At 61.4% G+C, this 25,435-nt stretch overlaps 1 protein-coding gene across 1 annotated transcript in view; it reads right to left on the reverse strand.

The window, feature by feature from the left end:
- ITPR1 (inositol 1,4,5-trisphosphate receptor type 1) overlaps positions 1-25,435 on the reverse strand; it is a 175,367-nt gene that overhangs the window by 82,383 nt on the left and 67,549 nt on the right. Inside the window, exons 7-22 of the mRNA XM_079795762.1 lie at positions 23,323-23,481; positions 22,308-22,406; positions 21,236-21,319; positions 20,828-20,974; positions 19,265-19,360; positions 17,925-17,969; positions 14,864-15,018; positions 14,017-14,116; positions 12,884-13,044; positions 11,634-11,775; positions 10,882-11,040; positions 8,422-8,594; positions 6,867-6,986; positions 5,843-6,037; positions 4,031-4,282; positions 184-325 (exon numbers count right to left, since the gene is read on the reverse strand). Coding sequence (XP_079651888.1) covers positions 184-325; positions 4,031-4,282; positions 5,843-6,037; positions 6,867-6,986; positions 8,422-8,594; positions 10,882-11,040; positions 11,634-11,775; positions 12,884-13,044; positions 14,017-14,116; positions 14,864-15,018; positions 17,925-17,969; positions 19,265-19,360; positions 20,828-20,974; positions 21,236-21,319; positions 22,308-22,406; positions 23,323-23,481 — 2,229 coding nt within the window. The remainder of the gene's footprint in view (positions 1-183; positions 326-4,030; positions 4,283-5,842; positions 6,038-6,866; positions 6,987-8,421; positions 8,595-10,881; positions 11,041-11,633; positions 11,776-12,883; positions 13,045-14,016; positions 14,117-14,863; positions 15,019-17,924; positions 17,970-19,264; positions 19,361-20,827; positions 20,975-21,235; positions 21,320-22,307; positions 22,407-23,322; positions 23,482-25,435) is intronic.

Consider the following 25,435-nt stretch of genomic DNA (forward strand, 5'->3'; position numbering starts at 1 on the left):
CCCCGGGGAGCAAGGCCATCGGCGGCCGGGGGCGGGCACCCACTTTATGTGGGAACAAAACCGAGCTGAACCCTTTCTGTGACAAAACCCGAGGACCGTGGGGGAGATCTGAACCGTCTCCTCTCCTCCCCGCAGAAAGACGGGGAGGAGCCGGCGCGACACCAGGTCAGCCCTCCGAGTCACCTCGAACGTCAGCTTGTTCTTCTCCTTGTCCGAGAAAGGGAACCTCTGGCACACCACGTCCCGCAGGTACTCCTCCACGAACTCCATGGTCTGCGCGAACCTCTCCTTAATTTCATCTTTGGAGGCCCCATTGCTGTCATAGCTGGCGGGGAGGAGAGAGAGGGTTTCGGCTCCGCCCAGGGAGGCCGGCCCGCCGCTGAGCGAACCGCGCCTCCACACCCCCATCCTCCCCGCTTTATTGCCCCGGAGCCCCTGTCACCAGACCTCTATCTTAGTCCTTTCTCTCTCCCCGCTACCGGGCAGAGTGTCCCGGTTCCTACCGGTAGACTCCCACCGGCGGCCCGCGGACACAGTTATTTGTTGAGTAAGAGAGAGGAGCAAGATATAAAAATACAATCGTGCCATCTTTTACATTCTTAAGAAATCATCTTTGCCCTCCGTTTTATGTTAAGCTTAGAAAAAGTAACTTCATCTGTTGTCTGTGTTTGACGAGACTTAACGGGACCACATGCGGTTTATTACACGGAACAGCATGAACATGAGGCTGAAGGGGGCCCGCGGGTCAGGATGGGGACAAGGTGAAGGGGGGTGGGACAAGGTGAAGGGGGGTGGGGACTGGGTGCAGAGGGGCAGGTACAAGGTGCACAGGGAAGTGGACTAGGCTCAGAGGGGCGGGGACTGGGTGCAGAGGGGCGGGGACTAGGTGAAGAGGGGCGGGGACTGGGTGAAGAGGGAAGTGGACTAGGTGAAGAGGGGCGGGGACTAGGTGAAGAGGGGCGGGGACTAGGTGAAGAGGGGCGGGGACTAGGTGAAGAGGGGTGGGGACAAGGCGAAGAGGGAAGTGGACTAGGTGAAGAGGGAAGTGGACTAGGTGAAGAGGGGCGGGGACTGGGTGAAGAGGGAAGTGGACTAGGTGAAGAGGGGCGGGGACTGGGTGAAGAGGGAAGTGGACTAGGTGAAGAGGAGTGGGGACTAGGTGAAGAGGGGCGGGGACTAGGTGAAGAGGGAAGTGGACTAGGTGAAGAGGGGCGGGGACTAGGTGAAGAGGGAAGTGGACTAGGTGAAGAGGGGCGGGGACTGGGTGAAGAGGGAAGTGGACTAGGTGAAGAGGAGTGGGGACTAGGTGAAGAGGGGCGGGGACTAGGTGAAGAGGGAAGTGGACTAGGTGAAGAGGGGCGGGGACTAGGTGAAGAGGGAAGTGGACTAGGTGAAGAGGGGCGGGGACTAGGTGAAGAGGGGCGGGGACTAGGTGAAGAGGGAAGTGGACTAGGTGAAGAGGGGCGGGGACTGGGTGAAGAGGGAAGTGGACTAGGTGAAGAGGGGCGGGGACTAGGTGAAGAGGGAAGTGGACTAGGTGAAGAGGGGCGGGGACTAGGTGAAGAGGGGCGGGGACTAGGTGAAGAGGGAAGTGGACTAGGTGAAGAGGGGCGGGGACTAGGTGAAGAGGGAAGTGGACTAGGTGAAGAGGGAAGTGGACTAGGTGAAGAGGGGCGGGGACTAGGTGAAGAGGGAAGTGGACTAGGTGAAGAGGGGCGGGGACTGGGTGAAGAGGGAAGTGGACTAGGTGAAGAGGAGTGGGGACTAGGTGAAGAGGGGCGGGGACTAGGTGAAGAGGGAAGTGGACTAGGTGAAGAGGGGCGGGGACTAGGTGAAGAGGGAAGTGGACTAGGTGAAGAGTGAAGTGGACTAGGTGAAGAGGGAAGTGGACTAGGTGAAGATGGGCGGGGACAAGGTGAAGAGGGGCGGGGACTAGGTGAAGAGGGAAGTGGACTGGGTGAAGAGGGGCGGGGACTAGGTGAAGAGTGAAGTGGACTAGGTGAAGAGGGGCGGGGACTAGGTGAAGAGGGGCGGGGACTAGGTGAAGAGGGAAGTGGACTAGGTGAAGAGGGGCGGGGACTAGGTGAAGAGGGAAGTGGACTAGGTGAAGAGTGAAGTGGACTAGGTGAAGAGGGAAGTGGACTAGGTGAAGATGGGCGGGGACAAGGTGAAGAGGGGCGGGGACTAGGTGAAGAGGGAAGTGGACTGGGTGAAGAGGGGCGGGGACTAGGTGAAGAGTGAAGTGGACTAGGTGAAGAGGGAAGTGGACTAGGTGAAGATGGGCGGGGACAAGGTGAAGAGGGGCGGGGACTAGGCGAAGAGGGAAGTGGACTAGGTGAAGAGGGGCGGGGACTAGGTGAAGAGGGAAGTGGACTAGGTGAAGAGGGGCGGGGACTAGGTGAAGGGGGAAGTGGACTAGGTGAAGAGGGGCGGGGACTAGGTGAAGGGGGAAGTGGACAAGGTGAAGAGGGGCGGGGACTAGGCGAAGAGGGAAGTGGACTAGGTGAAGATGGGCGGGGACTAGGTGAAGAGGGGCGGGGACTAGGTGAAGAGGGAAGTGGACTAGGTGAAGAGGGAAGTGGACTAGGTGAAGATGGGCGGGGACAAGGTGAAGAGGGAAGTGGACTAGGTGAAGAGGGAAGTGGACTAGGTGAAGAGGGGCGGGGACTAGGTGAAGGGGGAAGTGGACTAGGTGAAGAGGGGCGGGGACTAGGTGAAGGGGGAAGTGGACAAGGTGAAGAGGGGCGGGGACTAGGCGAAGAGGGAAGTGGACTAGGTGAAGATGGGCGGGGACTAGGTGAAGAGGGGCGGGGACTAGGTGAAGAGGGAAGTGGACTAGGTGAAGAGGGAAGTGGACTAGGTGAAGATGGGCGGGGACAAGGTGAAGAGGGAAGTGGACTAGGTGAAGAGGGAAGTGGACTAGGTGAAGAGGGGCGGGGACTAGGTGAAGAGGGAAGTGGACTAGGTGAAGAGGGAAGTGGACTAGGTGAAGAGGGGCGGGGACTAGGTGAAGAGGGAAGTGGACTAGGTGAAGAGGGAAGTGGACTAGGTGAAGAGGGGCGGGGACTAGGTGAAGGGGGAAGTGGACTAGGTGAAGAGGGGCGGGGACTAGGTGAAGGGGGAAGTGGACAAGGTGAAGAGGGGCGGGGACTAGGTGAAGAGGGAAGTGGACTAGGTGAAGAGGGGCGGGGACTAGGTGAAGGGGGAAGTGGACTAGGTGAAGAGGGGCGGGGACTAGGTGAAGAGGGAAGTGGACTAGGTGAAGAGGGAAGTGGACTAGGTGAAGAGGGGCGGGGACTAGGTGAAGAGGGAAGTGGACTAGGTGAAGAGGGAAGTGGACTAGGTGAAGAGGGGCGGGGACTAGGTGAAGAGGGAAGTGGACTAGGTGAAGAGGGGCGGGGACTAGGTGCACAGGGAAGTGGACTAGGCTCAGAGGGGCGGGGACTAGGTGAAGAGGGAAGTGGACTAGGTGAAGAGGGGCGGGGACTAGGTGAAGGGGGAAGTGGACTAGGTGAAGAGGGGCGGGGACTAGGTGAAGAGGGAAGTGGACTAGGTGAAGAGGGAAGTGGACTAGGTGAAGAGGGGCGGGGACTAGGCGAAGAGGGAAGTGGACTAGGTGAAGATGGGCGGGGACTAGGTGAAGAGGGGCGGGGACTAGGTGAAGAGGGAAGTGGACTAGGTGAAGAGGGAAGTGGACTAGGTGAAGAGGGAAGTGGACTAGGTGAAGAGGGGCGGGGACTAGGTGAAGAGTGAAGTGGACTAGGTGAAGAGGGAAGTGGACTAGGTGAAGATGGGCGGGGACAAGGTGAAGAGGGGCGGGGACTAGGCGAAGAGGGAAGTGGACTAGGTGAAGAGGGGCGGGGACTAGGTGAAGAGTGAAGTGGACTAGGTGAAGAGGGAAGTGGACTAGGTGAAGAGGGGCGGGGACTAGGTGAAGAGGGGCGGGGACTAGGTGAAGAGTGAAGTGGACTAGGTGAAGAGGGGCGGGGACAAGGCAGAGGGGCGGGGACTAGGCGAAGAGGCCACTCACTCATCGATGGCGATCTCCGAGGGGATCTCGGACCAGAGGCGGGCGTACTTCACGGGCGTGACCTGCTCCTGCGGGTCTCGGTCCACGTGCATGTGGAGCATGAGGCGGCAGAAGGAGGCCCTCAGGTCGTAGGGCAGGTTCTCGTCCGACATGCAGCGCAGGATGAGGTCCACGTCCAGCTGGCCGGAGATCTCGTTGATGGCCAGGTACTGGCGGTCCAGACACATCCTGGCGAAGAGGTTCAGCTGGTACCTGGAGGGAAGAAACGACACGGAGCTCACGCCCCGAAATCACTGAGGATGAGCGGGGTACACGGCAGGACAGTCCACGTGGCCCCGGGTTTCACAGCAGTGATGTGTGGCCTGGGGACTCACACATCCACACCCCTAAACTGCTCCGTACACCAGAGTCTGGGCCTGGACCTCACGGGGAAAGAGGCAGGGGAAGCCAGGCCAGCTGTCACACGTGCCCCCTGCTCAGCTGGAGGGATGACGTGACTACCTGGTTCCATCTGCCGTTTATTTTATAAAACAAATAGGGGGGAGATGTCAGGCTAAAAATAGTTGTCTACTTCTGCAGCTGTGTTTCCATTCTGTAGGTCAGAGACCACATAGGAAAAGGTGACGATATCGCCCGTGAGAGTCTCATTAGCGACGTTCTAATACCTTTAGGGTCTCATGTACATCTCCTCTTTGACTCTCACACACATCGAAACATGGTGTAAACCACAGGGGCACCTCACAACGCCTTTTGCTTCCTTCCTCATCCAATCTCGTGTGACCTGTTAACTCCCGAACTTGACCGTGAGGCACCGTTTCTCATTCTCGGGAGAAGGCTCGTCACGCATTAAAAGAATAAACATACACGTAACGTGAAAGAAGGAAGCCATCCGCTTCCACGGGGCAAATACAGGCTTCCGCCGGACCGCCGGATCCAGACTACGGGCCGTAGCCGAGCCCGGAAACTGCCGGCTCTACCTGCTCCAGCATCTTTCCTTCCCTTCCTTTCCTTTCCCTTCCCTTCACTTGAGGTAGCCTGAGAGCCGGGACGCAGGAGGAGGTGACGGAGGGGTGCCCACTGAGCCCACAGGTAAGCCCGACGGCGCCAGGTGTCTCCCCGTCGGACAAGGGGCGAAGGCTCTGGAATAACCCCGCGGTGCCGAGATGGAACCTAAGCACCGACGGGAACTCATGGCTCTTGTTACATGTCCGCGTAGAGTCTAACGAACACGTATGCTATAGACTGATAGAGAAACAGACGTCTGTGTAGGTACAGATAAAATGTGCGCGCACACACACACACACACACACACACACACACACACTTCCCTGCTCTCTCTGCTAAGGACTGTGGGTGTGATTCCCGGTTGAGGCACATGCCTGGGTTGTGAGCTCGATCCCCAGCAGGGTGTGTGCAGGAGGCAGCTGATAGATGTTTCTCTCTCGTTGATGTTTCTCTCCCTTCCTCTCTCTAAAAACTTTCTTTTGTAAAGGGAGATATTGGGGCACAGAGAGACCTATAAGCTGACCAACGTGAAAAAGCGAACGAGCAGCGAGGCCGGGTGCGAACCCAGGCAGCAGGCCTCTTGGCTACCGCGAAAGGCTGGTCACGGGGCACCTGCACCGGTGACGCCAGCTCACGTGCGTCTTCTGACCCGGCCACGCCAGATGCCATGGCCGTGCAGGCGTGGCCGAACCCTCACACGCAACGTCTCAACTGCATCGTCTTCGGGCTGGACGCCCGAGGGCGCCTGCGATCGCCCGCGTGACCACCAACCAGCGCCGAGGACGCCTCCGCCGGGCCAGCGCTCACCGGTAGTAGCTGAGCACGTCGCGGTCCTCCTTCTGGCCCTCCTTGGCGTCCTGCGCCAGCTCCCGCACGCTCTTGCTGCGGATCTCCTTGCTGCTGTCCCTCCAGAACAGCCACACCTCCTCCTCGTCCTCGCCCGCCTCCAGGGCGCTCTCCCCCGAGGACACCCCTTCGAACTCGAAGCGGGAAAGGACCAGCCTGGGGAAGGAACGGGCGGGACAGGCGTCAGGCGGGAACCTCGCCAATCTCCCACCGACGGCAGCGAGGCTGTCGCTCGGGGCTTCACGTGACGACCCAGAAAGCAGCTTCTCCCCCCGCGGGCGGAACCACCAGAGGGCCGAACACCAGCTTCTGCACATGCTTTACCCCCCAGCTCCCAGCCAGGTGACCGGCGGTGCCTGAGACCTTTCGTTTGCCGTGAGGAGTGGGAGGAGGCACCACGGGTGGGGAGGGTAGGCAGGGATGCCAACACCCTACAACACACGGACCGACCCCGCGGCAATTATTCGGCCCCAACGGGAAGATGCCAAGGTTGGCAAGCCCGGCATTAGCCCAAACCCAACAGTAAGTTACACATGAGCAACAAGCAAACAAAAATCACCGATTCCGGGCATAACTTAGCTTTGGGATTTAAAACACAACCTTGTCCACATTCCTGGCCCTACACTCCTCGGGAAACGCTCCTTCCCAACAATGAGTCACTGCTATTAACCCAACCGCCTCTGGACCAGTGAACCCCTTTGGGCAGCGATCCCTTAAACACCTTTCCCAACACGGATTTCCATTGACACTGAACTGTCACCTCCTCTAACACTTAAAATAGATTATCATACTCCCAGGACTTCCGACTCTTAAAATTAAACCAGGCGTGTGTCGAATGCTCCCAGGTGCGCTCTCGTGGCTTTGAAGCTGGCGTGTAAAGTGACGCCGGGTGGCCCACGGCAGACCCGTCTGCAGAACCGGGGTTCGGCGTTCCCGCCCACATGCGCAGCCCCCCCCCGAGCCACTGGCCTCCGCCCCCACGCACTTGGTCTCGATGAGGATGTCAGCGTTGGTCGGGTTGAGCACCGCTTTGCAGATGAGCTCCTGGGTCACCGGGATGGACTTGTTCATGGACACACACAGGTCAGACAGGTAATCCAAGAACCTGCGGGGGAGAGAGACACGCATGTCCTGTGCGTGGAGCAGGTGCGGCTCGGGGAGCGCAGTCCCTCGCGGGGACAGATCCGACACGCGGTGGCAGGAGAGGTGAGATTTCAGGTCTGGGTGCCAGGGCCCACGGCGCTGCCGGAGAGGATGGAGGGAAGAGTGGGTCCCGGGGTGGTGGGGACGAGGCGCTGAGTGCACCCCCAGCGTGATTCTTTTTTTAAAAAAATACATTTCATTGATTTTTCACAGAGAGGAAGGGAGAGGGATAGTTAGAAACATCGATGAGAGAGAAACATCAATCAGCTGCCTCCTGCACACCTCCTACTGGGGATGTGCCCGCAACCAAGGTACATGCCCTTGACCAGAATCAAACCTGGGACCCTTCAGTCCGCAGGTCGACGCTCTATCCACTGAGCCAAACCGGTCAGGGCCCCAGCGTGATTCTTGTTCACTACGTCCTCGTTTGTACCGTCACCCAGGGGAATCACTTCACCTCTCTGTGCCTCGGTTTCCCCGTCCACAGAAAAGTGTAATGTGTGACCTTGGAGGGTGCGTCCGAAGATTCAGTGAGATAATGGGTGTGAAAGGCGTAATTGGCTCACTCCCTGGCCCAGGAGAATGCTCCATAAAAGGTGTTTTTTTTTGCCCGGCCGGCATGGCTCAGTGATTGAGCATTGACCTAGGAGCCAGGAGGTCACGGTTCGATGCCCGGTCAGGGCACATGCCCGGGTTGCGGGTTTGATCCCCAGTGTAGGGCGTGCAGGAGGCAGCAAATCCATAAATCTCTCTCATCATTGATGTTTCTATCTCTCTCTCCCTCTCCCTTCCTCTCTGAGAGCAATAAAAGTATTTTTTAAAAACTGTTATTTTTATGGGCAGGAGGAGTCATTTTTTAACAACACGCTCAGCTGTTCAAGGGGGTCGTGTGTGACGCCCACCCTGCACACTCTCACAGGAGGGAGAGGAGGGACGAGAGTGGGGAGGGGAGAACAGTGCGAGGAGACGGGATTCTACGGGACATAATGCCGCCAGAAACACTCCAGGGGCAGCCAAGCTCGCCAAAGACTCTGCTGGTGGGACTGGGGAGGGGGCTCGGACTGATAACCGGTGCTAACGGGTGACGGACAGGCCAGCAGGTCACTGCTGAGCACGACTCCGGCCGGTACTCCGGGCACCCTCCCCATCGAGTTCCCATCCCCACGGAGGTTCCACACACACACACCCCGCCCCCCCCCCCAGCAGAAGAGGACCTTCCAGCTCGGAGGGCGGCCAGCCCCCCCTGGCTGCCCAGGCCTCCCTCCTCCCAGGACCACGTTCTCCGCACGACGCAGCCGGGTCCGCGGGGCCGCTGCCCAGATGGAAGGCAGGCCAGGCACAGGTCCGGGACCCCGCGGGGACCACGCCTCCCGCGCACGCGCCCGCGGCCGCCGCACCTGGGCTCCCGGTTCTTGCGCACGAGGCTGACGAAGGTGTCGATCTCGGCCGCGGTGATGTGCTTCTCCAGCAGCTTGCGGTTGTTGTGCAGCAGGGCGGTGATGGTGTCCTCGGCCAGCACGTCGTAGCCGATCTGCTTCTGCATGAAGCCGAATTGCTTGGCGATGTACTCCTAGGAGAGAGGGGGGGTCAGCGCGGGGCACGGGGGAGCCCGGAGCACCGGCCGCGGCATCCCGCCTGAGGACGCCTGCCCTGGGGGCGCGACCGGCACCTCCCCGCCACTGCGCCCAGGCAGCTCACGCCCTCCGCCCGGTTCCCCTCAACCTGCCCCGCATCCAGAAGGGCCTCTTCTCCAGGGCACGGCGTGAATGTCAATGTCGTGACTTATTTCTCTAAAACAGGGGTCCTCAAACTTTTTAAACAGGGGGCCAGTTCACTGTCCCTCAGACCGTTGAAGGGCCGGACTATAGTTTTAAAAAACCTATGAACAAATTCCTATGCACACTGCACATATCTTATTTTGAAGTAAAAAAACAAAACGGCAAAAACACCCGCATGTGGCCCGCGGGCCGTAGTTTGAGGACGCCTGCTCTCAAAGGTCGAGAGCTGTTTCCGCTCTGGTTTCACCCCTGATTGAAGGGGACTGAACCGGGCCCCGCGGCTCTGCGCCGAGGAAGACGGGGTTTCTAGAACAACGGTCCCCACTGCGTTGTCTGAGGGGAAAACACCCCTTTAACGGCAGGAAGGACCCTCTCTTTTGGGATCAGACAGCACAGCCCAGGAGACATTGCAAACTCGAGGAAGCCGCTTCCGAGCATTAGTTTCTACACAAACACGTCTCCGTCCCCGACAGACGCAGTGCCGGCTCCAAGCTCAAGCGCCCCCCTCCTTTTTTAAAATTTTTTATTTATAAAAACCAGCCTCCCCCTTTTAAAATTCAGCTCAAAATCTTGGACCGTGCTCAGGGTGAACACGGTGGACGGGGCCTCCCATACCCCCCTCACCAGGCTGGGGGGGGGGGGGAGCAGCGAGCCTTCGGGACCAGCTGCTGCCGTCTGGCACGCGGCCCCGGGGACGGGCCAGCCTCCTCGTGGGCGGGCTCGCTGCCCTGGGACACACGGGCCCCGAGGCTCCTCACGGGGAGCTGGAGACCGAGCAGGAAAAACCTCCTCGGCACGATGTGGCGGCCGCGCCGGGCAGGGCCGGAAGCCACCCCAGCGCCAGCGGCCCCCTGTCCGGGCGATTCCCACGGCGCCCACGGCGCCCTCGGCACAGGGGGCTTCACGCCTACACCACAGAGACGGCAGCGCCGACGGCTTAGGAATCCTCGCTAACAAGCTTGTATCTAACCCCGTGGGGCTTTGCTTTGCTGAGGACCAACACTCTTTATGACGACAAAACAAAAACCATGAACGACAGAGAAGAATTCAGAGTTCAAGGCCAGATCCAGGGCAGTCGAGGCTTAAAAACGAAAGCTGTGAGTCGGTTACGAAAGCACCGTCCCGCAGGACAGTGTCCCCGGATCCGAGATCCCGCTCTCCGCACCTTCCATGGCCTGGGTGCACCACGGTCCAAAAACATTATATGGAACGTTTCAGAAAATAAGGAATTCCTAAGTTTTACGTTGCGTGCCATTCCGAGCGGCGGGCTGAAACCCCCCACCGTCCAGCTCGGCCCCACGGGGACCTGGCCCGGCCCCTCGTCCAGCACCTCAAGTACAAGCACCTGGCATCACGTTCGAAGCCTTAAAGGACCACGCAGTAAGAACTACTGAGAACACACCACCCATGTCAGAAAGGGCGACCTCGCCCCGGCTGCTGTGGCTCAGTGGATAGAGCATCAGCCTGCAGACTGAAGGGTCCCGGGTTCGATTCTGGTCAAGGGCACATGCCCGTGTTGTGGGCTCAATCTCCAGTAGGGGGTGTGCAGGAGGCAGCCGATCAATGATGCTCTCTCATCACTGATGTTTCTCTCTCTCTCCCTCTCCTTTCCTTTCTGAAATCAATATTAAAAAAATAGGGGGGGGGGGGGGGCCTCGCAAGGCGGCTGCAGAGGGAAATTCTCACATTTCCTTCTTCAGGACTCAACTCCATCTTCCCAGGCTCACAAAAACTCCGTTTCCTTTCCAAGAGCAAACTGAACAACGAACTGTTCTCCAGCGTCAAAGAAACGCGCACATGCCCGGCCGGGTGGCTCAGGGGTTGAGCATCAACCTACAAACCAGGAGGTCAGGGTTCGATTCCCGGCCAGGGCACATGCCCAGGTTGTGGGCTTGATCCCGAGTGTGGGGCGTGCGGGAGGCAGCTGGACTCTCTCTCATCACTGATGTCTCTCTCTCCCCCTCTCCCTTCCTCTCTGAAATCAATAAAAATATATCTTTTAAAAACGTACATGTGCCCTGTGGAGCTTCCCGGAGAGCCGGGGCCCCGGAGGAGCCGCCGCCCCGCCCCCGCGCCCACCTGGTTCTTCCTGTAGTCCTGCTGCGAGTGCCGGAGGACCCGGTAGCAGAGCCGGCAGATGTGGCGGAACGGGGCGTGCCGCTGGTCGCCCAGCTCCTCCAGCCGCAGCATCGGGCCGTCCCCACAGTCGGTGAACGGCGCCTGCAGCAGCTTGAAGATCTGGGTGCGAGAAGAAAGCAAACACCGCCACCGTCCGGTGTCAGCCAGCCGCCCGTCGGGAACCAAGGGAACGCCAGGTCGGCTGGACGACACGGGAAGACTGTCCACACGCAGCCACGGCCGGACACTGCGTCCCTCCACCCAGGGCCCGGGGCTCGCCGAGTCCAGCCCACCCGGACCCACGGACCTCCAGCCCTGGGAAGTGTGGCGTTAGGGCGCCGTCACCAGGACAGACTGGGGTGTGGGGCGTCTAGGCTGAGGTCACACCCCGCACGCCTTCCCAGTGGCGCCGATCAAGGTGACCTGGTTTCCTCGTCAGTCAAACAGAAGAACACACCACCCTGGCCGGTGTTGCCCAGTGGTTAGGGCACCAGCCCGCACACTGACGTGTCGCCCTCAGGGTTCCCAGTCAAGGGCACGTACCTGGGCTACAGGCCGACCCCCAGCCCTGCACGAGGCAGCGGATTGGACGTCTCCGTCTCCCTCACATCAGTGTTGATGGACCTTCCCAGGCGGAGCCACCTTTGTCCCTCCCAGACCAGCCACCCCACCGGCTTCTCGCCGTTCCAGCCCCACGGCCCCGGCCCGCCCACCTGCTTGAGGATGTTCTGCTCCCGCATCAGCTTCTGCCGCTCGCGGTTGGGCTTGGAGAACACCACCTCCAGCACGTCCTGCCCGGAGTTGGTCCCCCCGGTGACGAAGTACACCAGGTCTTCGAGCAGCTTGGTCACCGACCTGGGGGGCAGGGGGGCTGTCAGCCGGGGGAGGGGCTCGATGGCCAGCAAACCGGTGGGCACTGCCGTGAGGTCCAGGCCTGAGGACCAGCCCTCAGACGCAGACCCCCCTCCCAGTGTCCTCGGGACTGACCACGAGGCCAGTCACTGACCCGAGTGACACAGAGATGATGACACAGGCGTGTCCACGGGAGGGTTGCCACCTTCAGACTACGAGCCCTCAGACTATCTCAGAGGAACCTCAAGCCCCGACGTTTCCCGAGACGGAGCTGGAGACACAGAGAGAGGATCTTGACTTAACTGGTTTGGCTCAGTGGATAGAGCGTCAGCCTGCTGACTGAAGGGTCCCAGGTTCGATTCCGGTCAAGGGCATGTACCTTGGTTGCGGGCACATCCCCAGTGGGAGGTGTGCAGGAGGCAGCTGATCGATGTTTCTCTCTCATCGATGTTTCTAACTCTCTATCCCTCTCCCCTCCTCTCTGTAAAAAAAAAATCAATAAAGCCCTAACCAGCTTGGCTCAGTGGATAGAGTGTCGGCATGCAGACTGAAAGGTCCCAGGTTCAATTCCGGTCAAGGGCATGTACCTTGGTTGTGGGCACATCCCCAGTGGGAGGTGTGCAGGAGGCAGCTGATCGATGTTTCTCTCTCATCTGATTTTTCTAACTCTCTATCCCTCTCCCCTCCTCTCTGTAAAAAAACCAATAAAATACATTTTTTTAAAAAGAGAGAGAATGCACCCAGCCAGTGTGGCTCAGTGGTTGGGCATTGACCTATGAACCAGGAGGTCACAGTTCAATTCCCAGTCAGGGCACATGCCCGGGTTGTGAGCTTGATCCCCAGGAGGCAGGCAATCCATGATTCTCTCTCATCACTGGTGTCTCTATCTCTCTCGCCCTCTCCCTTCCTCTCTGAAATCAATAAAAATATACTTTTTTAAAAAAAAAGAAAGAATGAATTCAAAGGAGACGATGTCTTGAAAACCACAGGCTGATTCGCCCACAAAGCTGAGACCTGCCGCGTTCACACGCCGCGTTCACACGCTCTCTCCCCAGGGACCTGCGAGGGCCCGGGAGGCCGAGGAGGGCGCTGCCCGGGAGCCCTCCCTCACCTCCTCTCGTTCTGCGTGATGGTGCCCTTCTCCAGCTTCCCCGCGATGGAGCCCAGCACCTTGCTGGCGTCGTTGGCGAAGTCCAGGTCCCGGACCTCGGCCGGGGAAACGGGCACGATGGCGAACGCCTCCTTGTCCTCCTTCACGGGAGAGGTGCCGATCTGCAACACACGGGGTCTCCGTGGCGGCCTCGGGACGAGACCCCCTCGGAGGCGACATCACACACCGCGTTCACGGGACACCGGGCAACCCGCAACGCGGGAGCTGCCCGGCAGACACTCGGCTAGACGGGAAAACACCCGGCACAAAGGCCCCAGGTCGCTCCCTGGTTACCCCTGGAGACGGGTGCTCAGGGGCCAGGGAGGCGGGAAAGAGCCCCCCCACTGGCAGCTTCCTGGGCTGCAGGGAGCACGGGTTACCAGGTCACGGGAAAAGCAAATGGGCAAGACGCTCACTCGTGGCTCCACGTCACAGTGTCACAGGGTTGGGCACGGCACCCCTCTCCCAACTTTTCTACATCCCCCAAAAACGTTCATAAAAGTACAAGAAACATGCCAAGAACTGCCCCCCAAAAAGATGCAGGTGGCATTCCAATTTTAACAAGAAAACCCTGTTGGTGCATTTCTTCTCTGCAGTTCTGGAGAAGGCACGGAGGGAGATGTGGGCTTCAGGGAGAGGCAGTAAAGCGGATGGGAGATCTTTCTAGAAATAAGCCTGCATAGTTATGTCCACAGGAATAAAGAAATAAGCAAGGCTGGGCAGTCAGCCGGGATCTGATGGACCTCAAGGCACAAGCAGACCTTCCCCCAGCACCGTCCACACAGACATGAGATCCGACCAATGCTCGACCTCAGGGCAGAGCCCGTGGGAGGGAGGAAAGCTTCTGGTTATTTCAGAAGCCGGGCTGGCTCTAGCCTGGCCCTCAGAGAGCGCTGTCATCACGCTCCAGGCTGCTCGTGACCACGCCCCCGGCTGCCCTGACCACACCCCCGGTTGCCCGTGACCACGCCCCCGGCTGCCCGTGACCACACTCTTGCGGGAGCAGCAGAACCCCAGCCCCTTCCTCCCTGAGGAGCCCCGGCAGCGGGAGCGGGAGGGGGAGAGGGCTTGGGGGGTTGGGGGCTGGGACTTGCCTTCAGCATCACAGGCTTCTCCTCCTCCTTGTCGATGGGGATGTTGGTGCTGTGGACCCAGGTGTTGGTGCACAGGTGGCGCAGCCGCACGTAGGAGTTCCTGGGGGGAAGGAGGGCGGGGCAGGGACAGTGAGGTTCTCCGCAGCCCGGCGAGGGCACAGTCTATCGAAATAACCCGACGGCAACGCTGCGCGGAGCCCGAGGCCCGAGCACCCCTGTCGGCCTAAATATGAGCCGGGGCTCCGGTGGGAAGCGCCGCCTGTGGGAGCTGCGTCCTCTCCCTGCGCCTCCGTTTCTCCGCCTTTAAAGGGGCGAATGGAGCCCTGTCCCCCGGGGGCTCCTGTGGGACGAACCCCAGGACACAGCGCGCACTCTGCACCGGCAGGGACGGTCGGCGCTCAGCGAGAAGATGCTGCGCCTCCTCAGGCTCACCCCGTTATCCCCCCGCGCACCCCTGATGCAGCAGCGCTGGGCTCAACTAGTCAGGTGACCACGGACTGGTCTGACTTGTAAGTAGAATTTACTTTGCGCTCAGCGAACTTCAAATAGTCCCCCTTCTAGGATTTCTTTAAATGCTTTATCCAGTTCGCCAGGAGACCTCTCGGCTTTGGGAGGAGGAAGAGGACAGGAGAGGCCGAGCCACGTGACCTTCCTGTCTGGCCTGTCAACCTAACACAGCACTTCTTGTCCAACCACCAAGAACGCGCAATGACGAGCAAAAAAAATTAAAAATAAAAATAATTCAGACGCCATTCAATGGACAGTGGGAGCAGTCCTTCACCAGCCCCTGTACGGAACCTTCCAGAAAGACTCCAAGACCCCGCCAGGCCACAGGGACGGCCCATACCTGGGGACCAGGCTGTCGCCGCCGCGGAGGGTGGTGGGGTCCAGCTCGAAGATGGAGGAGATGTCGTTGCCCTCGGGCACGGACACCAGCGAGTACACCATCTTCTCCTGGGCGTTGCGCAGCCTGCTGCGGGAGGCGTCCTGGTCGGGGTCCGCCTGGGGAGGAGAGGCCTGGGGTCAGGGCGCCGCGTGCAGACCCCCCCGCTCACAGCAGGGCCCGGGCCCCAGGAGGGGGAGCCGCCAGGCGCACGTGACCGCGGCAGGAAAGGCACGGCGTCACGGTGGTCACACAAGACGGTCACACAAGACGGGCGCCGACATCCACGTGGAGAACAGCCTCGCTCTCCCTCCTGGGGTTGCAACAGCGATGTTTCGACCACGGGGTTTGAGGGCAGAGCGCCACGGGGCCCAGACTGCGCAGGCTGATCCGGCACCAGTGGCCGGCAGAGCGGCAGCTGAGAAACGCGTCCCGGGGGCCGGGGGACAGGCCATGGTGGGGACCACGGTGAGACTGCCTCTCAGAGACAGGAGGGAAAATGAAGTAAAGACACCTGGACCCTGCCCGGCCGGTGTGGCTCAGGGGTCGAGCATCGGTCTATGAACCAGGAGGTCCCAGTTTGATTCTCATTCAGGGCACAGGCCCAGGTTGCGGGCTCATCACCAGTGGGGGGCGTGCAGGAGGCGGCCGGTCCATGATTCTCTCATCATTGATGTTTTTCTCTCTCTCTCCCCCTCCCTTCCCCTCTGAATCAATAAAAATATATTTTTAAAAAAAGAGACCTGGGCCCGAGTGTTGGTGAGCAGTGATCCCAGGGAGGCCACGGCCATCACCTGAGGGTCAGCGAACCCCGGAAAGAACGGCCGTTTGCTGCCAACCACGGAGGGCCGCCCACGACCAAGCGGGGAGGGCCTCTGGCTCCGTTAGGGTCTGGCCGGGACGGAAGAAAGTGGCCGGTGAAGGCCGATGGCCGATGACGAAAGCCCCCGAGAGGCTAGACACAGCCCACTGCCTCCGAAGGCGCCCGCCCAGCGCCCCCCGCAAGAGGCCGAGCTCGCGAGGTCGCTCTGGGCGCCTGGCTGCGTGGGCTTGTTTGTAACGGTTATGGCGTCCTCGCAGGAGGACCACTGTGCCTGCACCGACCGGGAGCGTGTCTGTCCCTAAGCGCCTGCTCCTCTCCGAGTTGGGGTGGAGGGGAGGGGGTCTAGGGCAGAGGAGAGCTGGGAGACAGCCCCCTGGGCCTGATGCGGGGACTGCGGCCACAGTCCGCTTTCTCAGCGCCTCTGCAGCCCCCACTTCTGTCTGCTAAAGGGAAAAATGCTGCTTCTGTACCCAGACCTCTGGGTCCTCCTCCTCTCCAGTCGCTAATGCTGTGTGGGTCCCCGGAAGAAACCCAGGACTTGCGATTCCACCCGCAGGAACCTGAGAGTCACGGGAGAGCCCGCACGTCCCCAAGCTGCGCTCCCTTCAGGAGGAAGGACTCTGAATCAGCTGCGGCGCCTGCAGAGTTCCCGCGCCACTTCCCCGGTAAACCACCCGATTCTGGTGTGAGACACAACACGACACGACACAGGAGGCACTACAGGCCTATGGGCCCTTCAGAGATGGCCGGAGTCCCCTGTCTGGGAACAGGCTGGGGGCAGCCGCATTCTCCGTGTGCGGTCGGCGCTCGCCCCCTGGTGGGAGGACAGGCACACTGCAGAAGGCCCTCAGAGACCTGCCAGCCTCGGGGGGTCCTTTTTCTCCCCCTGGCACCCAGCCCGTGCCCCCGATGTAGAAGGTACAGAGCAAGTGACAAAGCAGAGGCAGGTCCCAGGCAAAGCACAGGCATGAGGCCAGTGTGAGGAACACACGGGGCCGGGAGCAGAACGTGACAACCTGTTCCCACGCCCCAAGAGCGGGGAGGTGCCGGACCTGCCAATGCCAACGCCAACGCCTGCCCGCCACACGGTGCAGAGCGAGCCCACAGGCCCCACCACCTGGGGGCCCCACCCACGCAGCAGCCAGAGCCCCCGGAGCAGCGTCCCAGGTCTGCACCCGGCCTGCCGCCGACGGGGGAGCAAGGCAGAGGGGACAGGCCTGCACTCTGCGAGGACCCGAGACGCGGACGAGCCGGGACCGCCAGGACCGCTGTCTGCGTCCTCATCTGCCACACGCAGACCGTGAGGGCCGAGCCGCCCAGGGGACTGGGGGACAGGCGGCCGAGACGCGAACGGTCCTGTAACTTCCAAAGCGCCGCTTCCTGAGAGCTCCCTCAGGCCCTCCACCCGCACAGCCCGCCGGGTCCTACGGCCAGGGCGCCCCACAGCTGCAGCGAGGGCGCGGAGGCTCAGAGAGGGAAAGCAGCTGGTCCCAAGTCACACAGCACACAGGGTCTGAGCGCAGAGCCCGCTACCTAAACACTGTCGCCGCCTTGCCCTCTGTCACAGACTCCAGGTTCACCTGCACCTCAGACCTCCCCCCCAGTAACCTCCGAGGACCGTACGCTGCCCCCTTGATGGCAGCACAAAGACCAGGAATGCACGCCAGGACCGATGGACAAAACGGCCTCAGAGAAAGATCCAGCCGGCATCGCGGCATCGCGATTCCTACCCACGTTCTCACGTCCACTCCCGACTCTGCAGGAGCAGGAACCGTGGCGGGACAAGGGGCGTCGGCTCAGACAGCCAGTTTAACGCCACAGAATAAGTGACACCGCCCACCCCGCCCACGCGCTCCTTGGAAATGCTGAATGAGTGACAGGTCAAGATCAAGAGCAACAGGACGTTTGTTTGTAAAAGGCCGCCTTCTGCAGGGGCCGTCACCTCTCCCGCCTAGGAGTCTTCCCAGAGCCGTGGGAAACTTCCCGACTCAGAGGGGAGACCCTCTGAGGAAGCACACCAAGAGCATCGTGACGGACAGTCTCGTGAACCAATCAGGACACAGGAGGCATGGCTGCCCTCAAGGGAAGCACAGACAAGACCCTCCTTGTTGGCAGCCGGAGGCGTCCCCGTCCCCGGCACCCGGTGACCACAGGGGCAGTTCCTTCCATGGGGGCAGGACACGCGGCCTCGCCCATACTTACTGGGGGCTGAAACTCCAGGCATTCTTCCTCAAACTCAGGGTCTACCTGATGGGAAAGAATCATCGGGAAATTAAAACACCCGCCGATGTCTCACGGGCTCGGCCCCACTCGTGGGAGACGCCAAGGCCTGTGGGCGTCACTCAGCAGCGGAGGACGCGTCCCTTCCCTCTGTCCACAAAACCAGCATGCCACAACGACACACGCCACAGGTGCACGACACGCCACAGGTGCACGACACGCCACAGGTGCACGCCACGCCACAGGTGCACGACACGCACGGACAACCTCCCGCCACCGACGGCCGGCACTCGGGCATGGAGAGCAGAGTACAAACTCGCTAGCAGAACAGCCGTGAGAAGCCTGAGACACTGGCGGACCAGCTGGCCCGGTCACGGACCAGCCTGCTCACTTTACTGAGAAATAAGACGTCTGCGGCCTCGGGAGGCACGCGAGCCCCGCCGACCTTGGCCGAGCCGGGTAAGCGACCCTGAGGCTCCGTGTTCATTTAGTCTGACCCTCGGTGCTCACATATTTCAAAGCCACCAGTTCGTGCGCCTGTCGGGCTCCCGGGGGGGGGGGGGGGGGGCCCTGAGATTCTGGTCAGCTGTGGGCCAGGCCCCCCGAGAATCTCTGAGCAGCCCCTCCAGCCGGCCCCGGGCAGCGGGGTGTCGTCTGATGTACGCCTGGGACCTGATGCGAACATGCATCCTACACGTTGGGCAGATCAGAGTGAAACGCGACAGCTGTCGCCCGGGAGGATGGCAGGCTCCTCAACGTGGCACGAACATTACGAGGTAAACTCCTGCCCGTGGACACTGAGCTGCCTTTCTTCAAAACCCTTCCCGCCACTTCCCCGACGTTGCCTTCTCCTAAGTAGATGATGAGGTCCTGTCTATGCAGTGAACGCGCCGAGAACCAGCTGCTCACGGAGCCAACCGTGTCTCAATGCTGCCGGCTACAGTGGGCCTTGGTCATGCCCGTCAGGAGTGGGGGCGGGGGGAGATGTGGGGAGAGCAGTGTGAATGAGCAAAACGGAACAACAGTCCTACACCCAGACTAGCATTATTTTTTTTTTTTAATCTACTCTCGTAGCAGCATTGTCACTGCCGGCACCACGCTGTCCGTCACGCCCCCAGGACGGCACTGCCTGCTGGCTCACGGTCTCCCCACATCTTGGTGGAACTCGGTGTGAAGTACTAGGCCTGTAGCCACCGTTACGCTGCCTTCACTTGTCTGGTCGCAGGGAAAGGAGGCCGGAGGAAACAGAGGCAGGACGGGGAGCAAGGTGTCTGCAGGACCTGCCCGGGTGCGGGAGGGAGGAAGCCCCGGCTGCCACTCACCTCCGCGGCCAAGTAGTGCCCGGTGGCCAGGTGCTTGAACCGGAAGAGGCTGTTCCAGTACCCGGCGCCGCCCCGGCATGGGTCGTGCTGCACCACCTGGAAGAGGGGGAGGCGGTCAGGGTGCGAGAAGGGTCACCACGCCAGGACATCGCACACACATCACAGTCCAGCCAGGACATTGACCAGCTAACACGCCCAGACACGCGGAAACGCTGGCGATACAGCTCCCGGGACACCGCGTCTCCCGGCCACGGGAGCGGCTGCAGTCAAGAGGTCGGTGGTTCTGAGGACCTGCGTCAGCATCGGGAAGCTGAGAAGCTAAGATGCTGAAATTCACCCACAGGAGGCACGGGAAACGTAAGGGGATTTCCTAAAGGCAGTTGATGCACGGAACCGTGTGCTTAAACACCACACCACCCGGGCCTGCGCTCAGCGCCGGGGCCAGTTGGCCTTAAAAACAAACGGAACTTCAACCTGGCCGGTGTTGCTCAGTGGCTGGGGCATCAGCCCACTCACGGAAGGGTCTAGGGTTGCAGGTTCGATCCCTGGCCCTGGTTGGGGCGCCTTCGGGAGACAACCAATCAATGTGTCTCTCTCTCATCGATGTTTCTCTCCCCCCCGCCCCCCCACCCACCGCTCCCTCCTTTCCACTCTCTCTAAGAATCAATAGAAAAAGATCCTCTGGTGAGGATTTAAAAAAATAATAGCCGAAACCGGTTTGGCTCAGTGGATAGAGCGTCGGCCTGCAGACTCAAGGGTCCCAGGTTCGATTCTGGTCAAGGGCATGTACCTTGGTTGCGGGCACATCCCCAGTAGGAGATGTGCAAGAGGCAGCTGATCGATGTTTCTCTCTCATCGATGTTTCTGACTCTCTACCCCTCTCCCTTCCTCTCTGTAAAAAATCAATAAAATACATTTAAAAAATAAATAATAAAAACATAAAGTAAACAGAACTTCAGCTTCTGGTCACGATGGGACCACTGGCACGGGTGGTTCACGCCATAAACAATAAGACGCTGCACAAAACCTCTGGCCTCGCCAGGGACAACGAGAAACCAGGATGAAAGGCGTGAGGGGCCCTGCTGGACACGGGCGGGCACAGCCGTGCTCTCCGAGAGGGGAAGGAGGTCTCTCCTGTCCGGCTCCCTCCAGGAGGGCTGCTCGGATGGAGACCCAAGCAGAGCGCTGGCCCACCGAGTCGAGGGGGTAGATTAGAATTAGGAGATGGAGGCGGCTGGGACTTGGGGCGGGGGTGGAAGGGGGGGCAGGATACAGAGCCACCAGGACAAAAAGCTCCAGAAATCTCCGAAGTCTCCTTGAGTCGTTGGCTGAATACCAAGCCGCGTCTGTGTAAGGCGAGACCCACAGGCCAAGGACGACCGGGACTCCGAGCGCCCCGTCCGCAGGCCCCTCGGCGCTGGGAGCGGCTCGATGCCGCGACGCCAGGAGAGCGATTCAGGCACAGCCGGGCGCTCAGTGCAGACAGCACAGGGCCCACCGTCCTGTGGGCCTGGCCCGGCCCTCCACAGAGGCTGGGGTCCACCCGGCCTCCCACCCCCTCACCTCCACCTCCCACAGGGCTTTGGAGCTGGTGGCCGACGTGGCCGACTGCCGGCCGGTGGTCCGCAGGAAGACGTGCTGCTGCTTCCGGTGCTCGTCGCAGGTGAGGAACTTCTCCTGCTCCGCGTGGAACAGCCGCACCACGTCGCCCTGCAGCGCCGGGGAGGGAGCATGACCTTCCCCGAGCCAACTGCGCCAGGAGGCCCGGCGCCCAGCCTCACCTCCCCCTCGGCGTGTCCTCACTCCCCCCCCGTGTGTCCTCACCCCCCCCATGTGTCCTCACACTCCCCCCGTGTGTCCTCACTCCCCCCCCGTGTGTCCTCACTCCCCCCCCGTGTGTCCTCACACTCCCCCCGTGTGTCCTCACACTCCCCGCCCCCCCCCCCCCCCGCCATGTACCCTGACGCTCACCCCCTTGAGAATGTCCTCCTTGTTGTCGCTCCACTTCATGAACAGCACGACCTTCCAGCTGGTGTTGCAGTTGACGGAATTGACCTGGAAGAGAAGCAGTTCCCAGCTCACGCCCCTCTCAGCCCCTGCCCTGAGGGGACGCCCTACGATCGCAGGCTGTGCGGTAGGAGCGTCGGGCAGTCAAGGGCCCGCGTGAACCAGTCACGGCGTCCGCTCCACGGGACCGCGGGCGCCAGGCTCCTGCGCCCCGGAACCACAGCCTCCCTTTCTCCGGCCTCTTCTGCCTCCAGAGAGGACAGGCCCGGGAAACGGGCGCGTACGAAGGGGACGGCCTAGCAGGTGAGGCAGCGTCGGCGTCTACACTGAAGTGCCAGCGACACGGAAACGCCGGCGCTGTGGGCACACCACGGCTCTGCAGGCACCAGGAACACCCGCGAGAACATCCAGGCCCCGCCACGCCCTCAGCACAGGAGTGACCACTGTGCCCATTTCAGAGACAGGAACACTGAGGCCCGGGAGCCGGGGTGACGGACCCGCAGCCACAGAGCTGGGGGCAGACTTGGGACTCGAACCCACATCTGCCTCGAGAGCTGTGTCCTCAGCATTAGACAACGATTTATGTCGCCGTCGTCCCGGTCCTGGGTCCTGTACCTGCCCGTCAGGAGGCTAAGGAGAGGCGCAGCCAGAAGCACGCATCGCCCCGCGGGGCTGCTGGCGGCGCAGCGCGTCCCTCTGAGAAAGAGCCAAGGGCTCGCTCTCTAAGACGACGAGCTAGAAAACGGCGCCCCTGTGGCCAGCAAATTCAGTCAGGGGTCCCGTCGATGGCTTACTCCCCGGGAACCGGTCCCCAGTGACAAGGCTCCGTTCACTGTGCCCAGGGGTGACGATCAGCCCCACCCCCACCCACTGCGCAGCCCGGCACAGCCTCCGGGCGGCCCTGACCCAGGCCTCGGTCTCCACAGGTGCCCACGTCACTGCTGTCAGCACGGCACGCTGTGGCCCCGGGCCTGCTCCCGAGGGGCGTGCCCCGCCCCCCGCCCCCCGCAGGCCGTACCGCGGTCTCCCTTCTTACCTCGTTGCAGCCGGGGTTGTCCACCAGCTGGTGGCTGCTGGCGTGCAGGGGCTGGCCCGCATTGACCGGGTTCAGCACCACCTTGTCGCCTATGACCACCTGGAGAGACAGCACCGGAGACAGCGTTTCACAAAACCGGGCGGGAGCGCCGGGCGGTGGGGGGCGTCCTCAGCCCGCCCCAGGGGTGGCACGTCCCGGCCGGCACAGCCGAACCCTTCGCAGGGCAGGCCAATCTGTGACCCCCACGCTGGTGGGACCGCAGCTCCGAGGGCTGGTTCTGTTCTGAGCTGAGGGTCAGTGTTTACTGCAGCCACTGGGAGGGGCTGGTCCCATGTGGATGCGTCTGCTGCACTGTGTGTAATATCACACACACACACACACACACACACACACACACACACACACTACCACATATTCAACTGCCCACAACTTGTAAACGCAAATGGCAATACTGAGAAATGGCCAACTCCAGTTTTAGGTTAAAGCCAGTTGAGCATTTCGACAAGAATGGGACACACACTCACACTGTCCCCATGGACGGACCACAGCCCCGGGCTGGGACACACACTCACACTGTCCCCGTGGACCACAGCCCCGGGCTGGGACACACTCACACTGTCCCCCGTGGATGGACCACAGCCCCGGGCTGGGACACACTCACACTGTCCCCACGGACCACAGCCCCGGGCTGGGACACAATCACACTGTCCCCCGTGGATGGACCACAGCCCCGGGCTGGGACACACTCACACTGTCCCCACGGACCACAGCCCCGGGCTGGGACACAATCACACTGTCCCCCGTGGATGGACCACAGCCCCGGGCTGGGACACACTCACACTGTCCCCGTGGACCACAGCCCCGGGCTGGGACACACTCACACTGTCCCCATGGACGGACCACAGCCCCGGGCTGGGACACACTCACACTGTCCCCGTGGACCACAGCCCCGGGCTGGGACACACTCACACTGTCCCCATGGATGGACCACAGCCCCGGGCTGGGACACACTCACACTGTCCCCGATGGAGCGCAGCTTGTAGAAGGGCTGGATGTAGAACCAGGAGCCCTCGTTCCCCGCCTCGTCCAGCGTCACGCGCATGGCGTTCTTCTCCAGCAGCGCCGGGAGCCTCTTGTTCACGGTCAGGTACTTGTTACTCTTCAGGTGCAGGAGCTGAAACCGCCGGGAACAAGAAGGGTGTCGGCGACCTCTGACTCTCTGCCGCTCCTCCCGGCACATAAAGTATGGATCAAACACCCTCCACCCCACGTGCCGTGAGGCGGGAACCGCAGAAGTGCCCGAGGCGGGAAGAGCAAAGGAGACCGAGCAGAGCCAGGAGAAATAGGGCGTCGTTCCAGCAGAGCCCTGAGCAAGGCTGGAGGTGCTCGGCGAGGGCACACCGCTGCGGGCAGCACCCGCCCGGGCGAGCGGACGGGGCATGGCCCTGAGCCTGGGAGCCCGGGAGCCGCAGTCTGAGCCCCGATACCGAGGGGAGCGAAGGAAGGACACGGCTGAGCAATGAACAGGCGACCCCATCGGGGCCGGTCCCCTCGTCGGGAAGCACGTGGCCGCTACGGATGTCCCCGGGAATTTCTGAGCTCTGGCTTCTTGGGAAACGAGTGCGTGAGGGGAGAGGAAAGCCAAGGACTAGAAACCGCCTATCTCGTAGCAGGTCTAGCCCGGAAGCGCCGGCCGCGGCTTCTCGATGGGCTGCGAGCAGAGGGAAGGGAGGAGGCGGGCTGCCCAACCCGGAGGCATGGTCAGGCCAGCCTGGGCCTCCGCTGCCAACTGCCCGGACCCCCTTTCATTCGTCATCAGACTGTTTCTAGAACAGTCCGCCTGGGTCCACAAATCTCCTGCCGGATTGCGGGGGTGCAGAAGGAACTCGTCTGATGGGCAGGTCCCTGCCATCCCCTGGCCATGACGGACAAGGAGGAGGCCACGCCCTCCTGGGCCTCACTGTTACCTGGTGGGTGGCCCCTCACCCCCCACACACCTGTCCAGGGGCTGACTCCGTGGTTTATAAACAGACATGACCTACAGGCGGGTCCCAAGGGTACGACTAAAGGAGGAATATTAGCCGATGTGCGCTCAGAGCTTCCTCTACAACAGAACTTGCCAATGACCCTGGGAGGCAGGGGCCATTGCTTCCCGTTTGCCAGGCAGCAGACCGAGGCACTGCGAGATTTCTTGCCCCGAATCTCACGTCCGTCAGTGGGAACGTCTGGGGTGCACGTCCTTAAGGGCTTACGTCCCCAGCCCCTGCGCCCTCGCTCGTCTTCGGTTCCGGCCACGTCCTCCCGTCTGACCCGGGGAGCCAGCTCGGAGCTCCAAGGCCTGGCCCGGCCCAGAACTAAAGCCGGCCCCGCCCTGAGCCCACCTGGCCCCCCTCCGCTCTCCCTGGGTAAACCTGGAGGGGAGGCAGGTGGGACTGGCCGGACCTGACCCTCAAAGAGAATCTGGAAACTGCTTTCAGGTGTCACAGCTCTAATAGCAGCGCCCACTTCAACACGGAGCAGGTGTGAGCGGGAGGGACGCCTCAGTAACCAGGGACGCTCACGCTCACGTTACTAAAGGAGCGACACCTTCCGAAAAGGGAGCTGATGAAGCGAGACGACCCCATGGGTGCAGTTCCCAAACACTGGTCCCTACGCGGACCCTCTGTGGGGCCCGTGGTCGCTGCACGGGTTGGGAGGCCACAGCTGACTCCACCTCCTCCAGCTCCTGCCGGAGAGGCCTGGACGCAAGCACCCCTTTCCCGCCTGCCCCCCCCCCCCCCCAGGTGCTGCTTCCCAGGCTGGGCTTCATCCCCGGTGAGACCTAAAGGTGCAGGAGCTGAACAGGTAAACCTCCCCCCAAGGCAGGACACCAGCCCGCCCGCAAATACGCCCCCGGGAGGCACAGCATTGCTCCCGCCGCCTCGGGACCAGGTCTGAAACCAAGAGAGTCACGGGAAGCCAATCTCACTGAATCAGCACTTCCCAGCACCGCGAGGTACACAGGCCGCAGCGGCGGCAGGCGGGAGTTCCCACGGGGTCCTGGGCGGAGCTCATCCGACCAGCCACAGGGGAGATGTGGGTGCTCCGCTGAGGGAGGACCCCTAAACGCCAAGTCCAGCCCCGGACGT

The sequence above is a fragment of the Cnephaeus nilssonii genome (genome assembly GCF_951640355.1).
Source record: "Cnephaeus nilssonii genome assembly, chromosome: 17".
Lineage (NCBI taxonomy): Eukaryota > Metazoa > Chordata > Mammalia > Chiroptera > Vespertilionidae > Cnephaeus > Cnephaeus nilssonii.